We start from the raw sequence: 11,514 nt of genomic DNA, 5'->3' as shown, positions 1-11,514 counted from the left end.
ACTGATATGATATATAAGATTACACTGTTATGCATACAAGTTAAAAACGAGTCCTGGTGGAGCAGTGGTTAAATACTCAGCAGCTAACCAAACTATGATTCGAACGCACCAGCTACTCTGGGGACAATGATGTTGCAGTCTGCTTCTACAAAATGCACAGTCTGGAAAACTCTAAGGATCAGTACTATGCTGACCGAGAGAGTCTCACAGAATGTGAATCAACTCAACAGGAAGTGGGGTTTGCTTTTTATTTTTTGTTAAGCACCTAACTGCAACTGAAGGGTTGGCAGTTCAAGCCAATCAAATGGCTCTGAAAGACTTGACCATCTGCTCCCCAAGAATTTATAGCCTAGAAAATCCTATAGGGCAGCTCCACTGTTACATGAGCCACTATGAGTCCAAATCCCCTTGACAGCACCCAACAAGAACAATGTCTTCCATTAGTCAGAGAAGCCCAAAGGTAAGGGAACAGTTCCCAGCTTAAAAATTCACAAACTAGAAAAGCAATGGTTAACTGCAACACAATTTTCTGCTCATTTATCTTTTTTTTCTTTCTGTAGCTTTTTAAATTTTTTTATTTTATCTGCTCATTTATCTCAAAAGCTCAAGATAGAGCAAACCTTTTTCAAAGCACTATGTAAAATAAGTGTAAGAATGTAAGTAAAAGCATACCTTTTGCTATCATTCCTGTAGATCTTGCCCCCTCACTCTTGACCTTCAAGTTCTGCATTTTATCTGGTTCCAGAACCACAGTCATGGCCTTCTGTACATCAAATTTGTTTTGGAGAACTGCTTCAACCAATACTTCATCTGGTACAGCTTCTCCAAGAATCTCTCTCATGTAATCAAGGCATGAATAAAGACGAGCTAAAACAGACAATAACAATCAAAAGCTATGCTAAACTGTGCCGTTTCACCTTGTTACGTGGTGAACAAAGGATTCATTGGCAATAACCATCCTAGTGAGTCAGCCCCACAGGAGAAGAAAATGCTGCCTGTTGCTGCACCATCTCTGTGATGGTGGATTGCAACTCAAACTGCGGTGAACCATGCCGTTTTCACCGGCTGATTTTCAACAGCAGATAGCCGGGCCATTCTTCCTAATGTTGCATAAGCCCCAAGGGCAGATGATGGCAGGAAGTGCACCAGTCAAGACTTGAGCTCAAGGCTTCTACCCGGAAGGCGAGAATTCCCCCTAACCCATCAACTGTTCCTACAAAATCAACCTTAATTACCTACTCTCCTACTTTTATAAACATACCATACCTTTTACAATCTTTGTAATAAACCGTGAGCTAAAAATATCAGGTATACGCTAAATTATTAAGATAACAAGAATGAAAACCCTTCCCACTAATAAGTTAGCAGATCCATTACTCTAGGAGACCATTTCAAAACACACAATTAATATTACATCGTATTATCATAGGTGGGATGAGGAATATATTGGCAATATTTTTTTTTTCTCTTTGGAAAGTTTAGGGATCCTTTTTCCTTTTTCCCTTTCCAATTATTGGAAATTCAATTTCTCATGTATTTGGATAATTCTGCTTTGCTTAGTCCAAGAGTATGCTGTAGCCTAATAAGGTTTACATGGAAAATAATACCTACTGGATATCAACATAAATTACTGAAGTAAACAGAAAACTTTAGTATAAGTAGCATCAAAGCCTCTTCTGTTTAAGTAAAACCGTATTTCCGACACACAAAAAAGCAATATAGTGAAGGAAGGGACTGAGAGAGACTGTGGGGTCAGGCTATCTTGACTCTCACCCCAAGGCTATCCACTAAGCAAATGTAACCTTACACAAGCTACTTCTGTACCTCATGCTCCTCTCTGTAAAAGGAGGCAAGTAGCTACCCTCTAAAGTAACGCTGTTATAAAGATTAAATATGCTCTTACAATAGTATCTGAAAATCAGTTAATACAGGTTAGCAAAAATTATTATTGTAATTCCTGAGTGGTGCAAACAGCTAAACATCATGCAATTACTTACATATCTCAGCTGGGCATGATTAGCTTTTCTCTTCAAGCATAACTGTGAATTTCATAACTTCTTAATCACTGTCCACTGAAGCATAACAGGTAAAGAACAAGACTTCTACTCTATTACCACCACAGCAGAACGCTCTTTGTTTAAAAATGTAATTCAGTATTAATGAGAAGTTTATGTAAAATCTTCTCCACAAACGTTGATATGTCTGCAGAGTTGATAACCAAGTTATTTTTACTTCTACTGTCTCTGTTGGCTCTTTCTCCTTTCTAATTTTTTTTATATTTCTGCGTTCTCTTCATCTTTCTCAGTGTGGCTAGCAGCTAGTATAAATCATACTGATTCAAAAGAGGAGCTCTCAATTCACACGTCTTCCTCATCACAAGTTAATTAAGATTTTTATTTAAAAATACTCCTAGCACACAGTCATCCAGAAAGAGCAAAGCAGCTCAACTCTCTTCACAGAGAGGGCACTAGCGTTGCACTGCTCTTTCCACTCTACTGCACTGTCACTCAAGGCTCGAGTGACATGTAGTCAGCCACATCCTAGTTCCAACTTCTCTACAAAACAAGAAAGCGGTATGGACAACAGAAAAGCGGGGGAAGGGAAACATCGGACAGTCTAAGACATGACAAAATACTAACAATTATCAAGGGTTCGGGAGGGAGGGAGGGTGAAGGAGGGAGGGGAAAAATAAGGAGCTGATAACAAGAGCTCAAGTAGAAAGTGTTTTCAGAATGGTGACAACAAATGTACAAATGTGCTTGACACAGTGGATGAGTGTATGGATTGTGATAAGAGTTGTAAGAGCCCCCAATAAAATGATTTTCTTTTAAAATAAAGAAAGCCAAAATACAAACATCTTTAACGATGGCTAAGCACTGCCAAGAAGCAAACTCAGGACCAATGCCATTACCATTTTACAAGTGCTCTCATGAACCTTACCATGCACCGCGGTATGTGAACAATCAGAGCGCTCTTACGGTCATTACTGGGAACGTCAACAGCCCTGGCAGTACACTGGCTAGTCCCCAGGCAATGACCCAAAAAGCTGGTTCCCACTAAGAGATTCTAGCGTCTTTATAAATTAAGGAGTGCCTGTAACCTAACCTAAACTCCACGAAGAGCTTATGAAAACAATAAATTCTTGTAAAACAAATTCTTACAACCAATCACGGAAGTTTTTCCTGGGGAAAGATGAGAGAATGTGATAGTTTAATTTTAAAATTCTAGTTAATAAACATAGCCATATAATTAATTTTCCATAGCATAAGTGCACTTAAATAGACTTTCCACATAAATTGTAAATTTTCCTATAAGGCACAGTTTTGTATCAATACTGCCCAGTCACTATTATGAACAATCACAAAAAATGGATAAATTCCAATGTATTTGACCATTACTAACTTTCAGGAAGAAATCTAGACATACTACTTTTACTATACCTTGGTCGACTGCACTTAATTGATGGCTTGAAAGGGAACTGGATGAGTCTTTCAGATCTCCATAATCATATTCTTGCCCTGGTTCAACAGCGGAAGAGTTGTCACGTCTTGAGTAAATAAACTGAGCTGCTAGAATATAAAATGATTAAAGATTGCTGTCAGACAACCGTTCCCTAAAAAGGACATTTACATTTGTGTTTGACAAAAGGGTTAATAAACAATGTGCAGAAAGTGAATGGCAAGCTCATTTGCTCTGTAAACTTGTCCTCAAACTACATTAAAAAAATAACTATACTATCTATACACAGCTACTCAGGGAAAAAATATCAATTATATCCAAAATACAACTCAAATGTCTTGCTACTCATTAAGCTCTTATGAAGAAAGCGTCTTTCTTTCCTCCTATCTCTCAGGCCATGACTCTGAGCCTAGCTTCTCAATGTTTTAACAACTTCCTTTTAATTAGCTCATCCTTGCATCGTACTCCAGCTTTCCTAAAAATCCTTTTATACATCAATTTCAAGAGAAATCATGAACCTGCTTACTTGCATAATTAAGAAAACATCAAAAACAGGTAACCTTCACATTCCAAGAATCGCTCATTTCGGACACCACATCGCTCACTGACCCTAAGCCCTATGGGGGACAACACTGGAGACAGAGTGTGCGGATTGCGCCTGCTCTGACCCCACCACACCAAGGCAAAACACGAAGGGCATGCAAGAGAACAGGGGAGCAGCGCAAGGAAGTCCAAAGCAAGTACCAAAATACTTTAGGCCAGGGAATGGCACCCATAAAGGTCAACAAACAGACCTTGAACTATTTACAGGCTTTTCTTTTTTCCCCCCCCATTGTTCTTTTGTTGTTGTTTTCTTTTCTTTTGCTACTTTGTTTTCTGTGCGTATATTATCTCTGCAGGTCTGTCTAGATAAGACAGGCGGGATAAATAATCTGGAGGAAAAAACTGGACTGACAGTTGGGGGTGAGGAGGACGAAACATGGGAGAAGAAAAGGTGGGGAAAGGAAGTGGGTGTTAACAAACCCAGAGACAAGGAAACAACAAGTGATCCAAAATTGATGGCGAGGAGGGTGTAGGAGGCCTGGAAGGGCTTGATCAAGGGCAATGTAACCAAGAGGAATTACTGAAACCCAAATGAAAGCTGACAATGACAGTGGGACAAGAGAAAAGTAAAAGGAAATAGAGAAAAGAACTAGGAGGCAAAGGGCATTTAAAGAGGTCTAAATATAGGGATGCACGTATGTAAATATATTTAGATATGATGATTGGGGAAATAGATCTGTGTGCATATATTTATACGTCTAATATTAAGGTAGCAGATGGACACTGGAACTCCACTCAAGTACTCCCTCAATGCAAGAATACTTTGTTCTATTAAACTGGCATTCCATGATGCTCACCTTCCCGACATGGTTGCTTAAGACAAAGTGGGTGCATAAGGAAATGTGGTGAAGAAAGCTGATGGTGCCCAGCTATCAAAAGATATAGTGTCTAGGGTCTTAAAGGCTTGAAGATAAACCATCGATCATCTAGCTGAGAAGCAACAAAGCCCATAGGGAAGAAACACACCAGCCTGTGTAATCACGAGGTGCCGAAGGGATCAGTTATCAGACAAAGAACAAAAAAAACAAATCATTATGAATCAAGGGGAGTGCAGAGTGGAGACCCAAAACCCATCTGTAGGCAACTGGACATCCCCTTACAGAAGGGTCACAGGGAAGAGACAAGCCAGTCAGGGTGCAGTATAGCACCAATGAAACATACAACTTTCCTCTAGTTCCCTAATGCTTCACCCCCTCTTCCCCTATCATGATTCCAATTCCACATTACAAACCCGGCTAGACCAGAGGATGTACACTGGTACAGATAAGAACTGGAAACACAGGGAATCCAGGACAGATAAACCCCTCAGGACCAATAATGACAGTAGTGATACCAGGAGGGGACGGGGAAGGTGGGGTAGTAGAAAGGGGGAACCGATCACAAGGATCTAAATATAACTCCCTCCCTGAGGGACAGACAACAGAAAAGTGGGTGAAGAGAGACGTCAGAGAGTACAAGACATGACAAAATAATAATAATTTATAAATTATCAAGGGTTCATGGGGGGTGATAGGGAGGGGAAAATATGAGGAGCTGATACCAAGGGCTCAAAGTAGAAAGAAAATGTTTTGAGAATGTTGATGGCAACAAATGTACAAATGTGCTTGACACAATGGATATATGTATGGAATGTGATAAGAGTTGTACGAGAACCGCAATAAAATGATTTTAAAACGGAAAAAAAAATGTTCACTTTACTTGAATCCAAGCATTCACCAAGAAATAGAACTCAGCTTATGCCAAATCATACTTTCAGTCATACACTGACACTATATACTCAGATGCCCACTGTACTTAATCTTAGAAACTGTTTAAGTGTAAAGAAATATAATTAAAGAATATGTTTAAAAGGATGTAAGTATAGATCTTATATCCTAGAAGCAAAATGTTACTCAAAAAATCCAAACTCACTGCCACCAAGTAGATGCCAATTCACAATGACTCTGTATACAGGGATTTTATATTCATTAGCTTCCTGGAAAAGCCTGTGATATACATGTTTACTAGGAAGAGGCCCCAGTCGATTTGTGTACATATTTTTTAAGACTGTGTTATCCCCAAGAGAAACTGTCCACATTTAAAATACATAGCTAATAGATAGAATGTAATGCCCTGGCTTGTGTCAAATACCTGAATCAGAAGGCCGTGGGATAAATGGGACGCTAAGCCTGACATGTCAGCAGGAAGACAAAGAAGCAAAGCAATATGGCATACTTTGAAAGCCAGAGGAACAGCTGCCAAAGCATCAAATCTGAGCACCTGAACTCTATGAAGAATGTGTGTCCTGCTTGGCTCACCAAGGTCCTAAGCAATTTGTTTTTGCGACATCACACATTAGCATCAATCTTTTCATAATCTCCTTCTGTTGATCTTTATAGACAAAAGCCTACAATCAATACTTCTTAAGAAAGTTATTCTACCATTTCGATTACACAAGCAAAGTAATTTTCTGAAGATGATTTTTGTTATTTAAATCACACACTTTGATAGAAGTGATTTCTGCAAAAAAAATTCACGCAGACTTTTAAAATTTAAGGCAACTGACAAACACAAACATTTCAAGAATTCAAAACCTGACTCCTGAAACTGTCTACAATTGTTTCTCCAATACCTTAAATAAAAAAGCATATGAGGCACTTAAGAGACATGGGCTCACAGGCATCTTCCCTCGAGGTTTTAATTCAGTAGTGAAGGAATTGGACCAGGAATTTATATTTTAACAATTGCTTCCAGCAGATTTCTATCATCGAGGAACGCTTGGCACAAGTTGCTATCTAGTCGATTCTAGCTCACCATGACCCCATGTATACAGACAACTGTGCCCAGTGGAGTTTACCATGGCTGGGTATTTGGAAGTAGATCACCAGACCTTTCTTCTGAGGTACCTCTGTGTGTACTCAAACCTCCAATCTTCTGAGGTACCTCTGTGTAAACTCAAACCTCCAACCTTTTGGTTGGCAGCTGAGCACCTGTTTGCACCACAGGGGACTTTCTACCACCTGTTAGTCTGCTTTACAAAATGTCATCAACTATTTTCCTAAAATACTACCCACCAACCAGTCCCACTCCCCACCCCCCACCCCCAGCAAGGTATACTGTCAAGGGAATTAAGAGCAAAATTCCTGATCAAACACTGCTTCTTCTGAAAAGACTAAGAATGTTTTCCTATTGTCATTGCAAAGAAGAAATGTTTCAGTGGATAAAATAGAAGATGAGGTTCTACTGTGGAAGCATTCAGAAATCCAAACCCTTCATCACCGCTAACTCCAAGAAAAGTAGGAATGGCATTTATATTTGGTCTATGTTCCAAACTGTTGCAACCAACAGCTAACCTAAATGTCAGTAAACTATTAACTGAAGTTCAGTATGAACGGATGTCTATGCATGATGGTAAGTTCAATGTCTGACACTCAGAGGGCCTACACACACACAGACTTCGAATCCAGATACGAGACAAAAGTGTGCCGTGGAAGATAGCTAAGACAGCTCCCACAGATGGAAAAGCAGAGTTCGGTCACAGTTCTACGGACGACTCCGAGCAGTAAATAGCTACAAATGAACAGTTGAGTCCTGGATAATATACAAATCATTCGGCAAGTACTTAAGAGAAAAAGCAAAGTACAATTCCACAAACGTTCTGATGCCCTTCTATGTTCTCAGGCACTTACTTCATTCTACCCTAGGAACATAAAGGAAATGGCTACCTGCCCTCAAATGTTTTAAAACCTCAGGAGCTAATAACAGTGAGTACAAGAAAGAAGAAAACACTCTAAAATCAATTGTGGTGATGACTGTACAGCTCTTCTAAAAGAACTACACTAGTGAACGGTTTGGCATGTGAATTATATGCCAGTGAAGCAATTTTTTAAAAGTTTCAGAATTTCATTATTGACTGAATTTTAACGCTTCAAAATAACTTACATTAACTTCACGTTTAAAACAGTGCTTGAAAGATTGCTGGGAACACCACAACCTTCAATTTTCTTCAAATTAATAGAATCAAAACTTTAAACTGCACTTATTTTTTTTTAAGTATTCCATACATCTTTAGAAATTACAATCTAGTTATCTTTTTAATGTAACTCTAACAGCCATATGGAACAAACAAAACACTCTAGTGGTTTTATAAATTTTCAGAACAATATTTTAATGGACATTTTTAAATGCCCAAATCAGGGAAATAATTTATTAAAAACAGTTCACCTGTTGATGGAGAAATGCAATAATCATCTTCTACTGATTGGCCGTAGACATCATCATCTTCAAAATCTAAAACAAAAAACAAAGGAGATAAATTCATTTTAAGTTATTTTTGTTAGCTTAGTTCTTTTTTTAAAAAAATCATTTTATTGGGAGCTCTTACAGATGTAACCATCCATAATTCAGTAAGATCAAGCATAATTACACAATTGCTGCCACCATCAATTTCAAAACATTTCATTTCTTCTTGAATTCTTTGATATCAGCTCCCCTTAATCCCCTCCCTTCCTACCCTCCCCACCAGGAAACCTTAGTATATATTATTATTAACCATATCTGACACCATCAAATATATCTGTTCACCTACAATTCTGTTATCCGTTCCCCTTGAGTGGGGTTATATAGTCATCATTGCATGAACTTAGTTCTTCATGAGAAAGTTTCTGAAATATCTCAAAAATAAATACAATTATTCATTTTTTTTAAAGTGGAATGCTCCAAGTTCTCCCAACATTTTACCAATTTTTCCCACAAAATGGGCATTTATTGGCAATCTATTAATAAAAGCCTACATGTTCCTCGGTTATTAAATGAATCAGGTTTTACTGTTTTCCTAGTTTTTACTTCATGTACTACTACAGACCACACACCTGAATTGTTTCCCAGGTTACTAAAAACCTCAAATCTGCCATCTACCCATGATTTTCACCAAGGACTGTCTGTAATTTTTTTATCATTTTATTGGGGGCTCATACAACTCTTATCATCACAATCCATCCATAGATACATTGTCTCAAGCACATTTGTACATCTGTTTCCACCATCATTCTCAAAAGAATCGCTTTCTGCTTGAGCCCTTGGTATCAACTGACTAGTGACGGGCATACAATTCAACCCTGAGAGCAGAGTTTCATCAAACCCAGCAGGTCTCTGATGTTGAACAGGTTTCCGTGGCTCTCTTTCCCAAAATAAAAAGAAAGGCCTGGTGATCTATTTCCAAAAAACAGTCCTCAAAAAAACTGCCTATATAGGTCACCATGGCCGACTCCATAGCTAACCACCGCAGGTACAAAAGCCAGCTCACCAGGTGTGCCCTCTGCCTGAGCCAACAACCTTGTTTCCTATTGGGTAAGGGCTCTCTGCGGACTGTTTCTTCTTCAACTTCAGGTTCCAGCTCAAACATTACTTCCTTGAAGAAGTGTTCCAATGACCCACCTACAACTCCTTCCTCCGCTTTACTATCGTCAGAGCACTACATCTGTTTCACTCAAGGAGATGGAGCAAGACCCTGCTGAGCCAAGCACAGGTCAAAATCAAACTCACTGCCATCAAGATGGTTCCGGGATGACTCCCTTACGGGAAATTCCCAACTTTTCAAGAGAGTAGTTCTTTTTGATCACAAGGGATTTTGATGTTTTTGTTTTTTTCACTCAGACTATATACCCTGCAGCTGACTCTCAGGTTCTGACGAGGGAAGGGAAGGATAATGGTTAATGCTCACATGCTTCTTCAAGTTAATATTCTCTGGAAATAGGAGTAAATTTTTTTAGAATTTTATAATCCTGTAAATATTCCAGTATATTGCACTACACCATCTTTATAGAAAATACTTCCTTAGCCCCTTGGACCCTTGCTTTGGGAGCCGGTCACTCATTTGTCTATTTATCTGTGCTGCCAATTGCTGTGAGAGACTGCTTTCTATTCCCATAGAGAGGAAACCCACAGAGGCAGTTCTACCCTGTCCTATAGGATCGCTGAGTCAGCACTGACTTGATAGCAATGAGTTTTGATTTGTGTACTTTAAAGGAAAGGGAGTACTTTGGATCCCACCATGCAGACTTTGAAAGTGTATTGTGCAATAAATGACTCACAGCAACCCAACAGAACAGAGTAAAACTGCCCCTGTGGGTTTCCAGGACTGTAGATCTTTTGGGGAGTAGAAAGCCTCATCTTTCTCCCAGAGTAGCTGGTGGTTTCAAACTATTGACCTTGTATTTAGCAACCTAATGCATGCCTGGCACCTATTTGGCACTAAATTAAGATTTGTTTTATTTTTATTGATTTTTTTAAAATCAAACAATTTGCAACTAGAAACTCCACAAAGCACTTAAACAAATCTCTATAAATATATTTCCTCATTCGTTCCACAAGCACTAACAAATGTCATGGACCATTGGAGACACTTAAGAGTCCCACATTGAGCAATAAGCAAGCACATTCCCAGCCCTGTCCATACACGAAGATAGACTAGCAGGAAACACAGAAATGAAAAGGCACACGTGTTTTTTTGGCACCCAAATTAACCTGTACTGACTTGTCATAACATCTGTAAACAAGATAAAGTTTGAGGCACTAAGGAGGAAAAGTGCTTTGTCCGAAAAGACCCCTGATCAGAACAGGAAAACAACATGATTTCTGCTACATTAAGGCAAGAGCAAACATCAAATTGATGGTGAACCGTGGGTGGACAAATGGTGAAATCATTGGTGCTTTATAAAACAGGTATAGGGACGGTGCCACCAAAGACATCAGCAGTTCAGAAATGGCTACACATCTGCAGGGATAAGCCGACGATGATGATGAAGCCCAGAGAAACAAGCCATTCACGCCAATTGGAAGGAAAAATTCTTATGTCCCAATTGAAGATCAAATAACAACAGATACAATAGCCAACACCACAGACACATCAGTTGGCTCAGCTTTCACAATTCTGACCAAAAAAACTTAAAGGAGCAAATGTTCCGCTTTATCTGTGCCCTAACTGTTGCACCAAGATCAGATACAGACAGTTCTCCCAAGAATTGTCAGGAGATGAACTATGGTTTTAGCAACCTGACCCTGACGACGCGGCTCAACCAGAGCAAGAGCATCTCCGGGAGACCGTGCCCAGTCAAAGCAAAAGCAAACTGGCCAGGAGCAAAGGGCAGGACAGGAGTTTGGGTGAAGGGTGATGCACTTTGCTTGTTGGGGGTCCAACAATGTTATCTGCTTATTCTGACAATGTTTTGAGAGCAAGTTAGCCAAAGCTTCATCAGAGTCCTTCTCCACCAAGAAAACACTCCTGTGCGTGCCTCTCGTCAAACAAGGGCTCATTGGGCATTATCATCTTGCTTTGGGTCCTGCAGACTTTTTTGTTTCCTAAGCTTACGAAGTCTCTAAGACTCAAAAAATTCACTGCCACCAAGTCAATACAAACTCATAGTGACCCTCCCTATAGGACAGTGTAGAACTGTGCCTTAGAGTTTTCAAGAC

General features: G+C 39.4%; 1 protein-coding gene across 4 annotated transcripts in view; it reads right to left on the bottom strand.

Annotated features, from left to right (window-relative positions):
- Positions 1-11,514, bottom strand: part of HBS1L (HBS1 like translational GTPase) — an 84,892-nt gene that overhangs the window by 70,093 nt on the left and 3,285 nt on the right. For 3 of the 4 annotated variants that reach the window (XM_075554506.1, XM_075554505.1, XM_075554503.1), the window contains exons 2-4: positions 8,266-8,331; positions 3,441-3,569; positions 673-867 (exon numbers count right to left, since the gene is read on the bottom strand). In XM_075554506.1, coding sequence (XP_075410621.1) covers positions 673-867; positions 3,441-3,569; positions 8,266-8,331 — 390 coding nt within the window. The remainder of the gene's footprint in view (positions 1-672; positions 868-3,440; positions 3,570-8,265; positions 8,332-11,514) is intronic. The other variant, XM_075554504.1, reaches the window with a different exon arrangement.

The sequence above is a fragment of the Tenrec ecaudatus genome, chromosome 7 (assembly GCF_050624435.1).
Source record: "Tenrec ecaudatus isolate mTenEca1 chromosome 7, mTenEca1.hap1, whole genome shotgun sequence".
NCBI lineage: Eukaryota > Metazoa > Chordata > Mammalia > Afrosoricida > Tenrecidae > Tenrec > Tenrec ecaudatus.
This window is presented reverse-complemented; position numbering and strand designations above follow the sequence as displayed.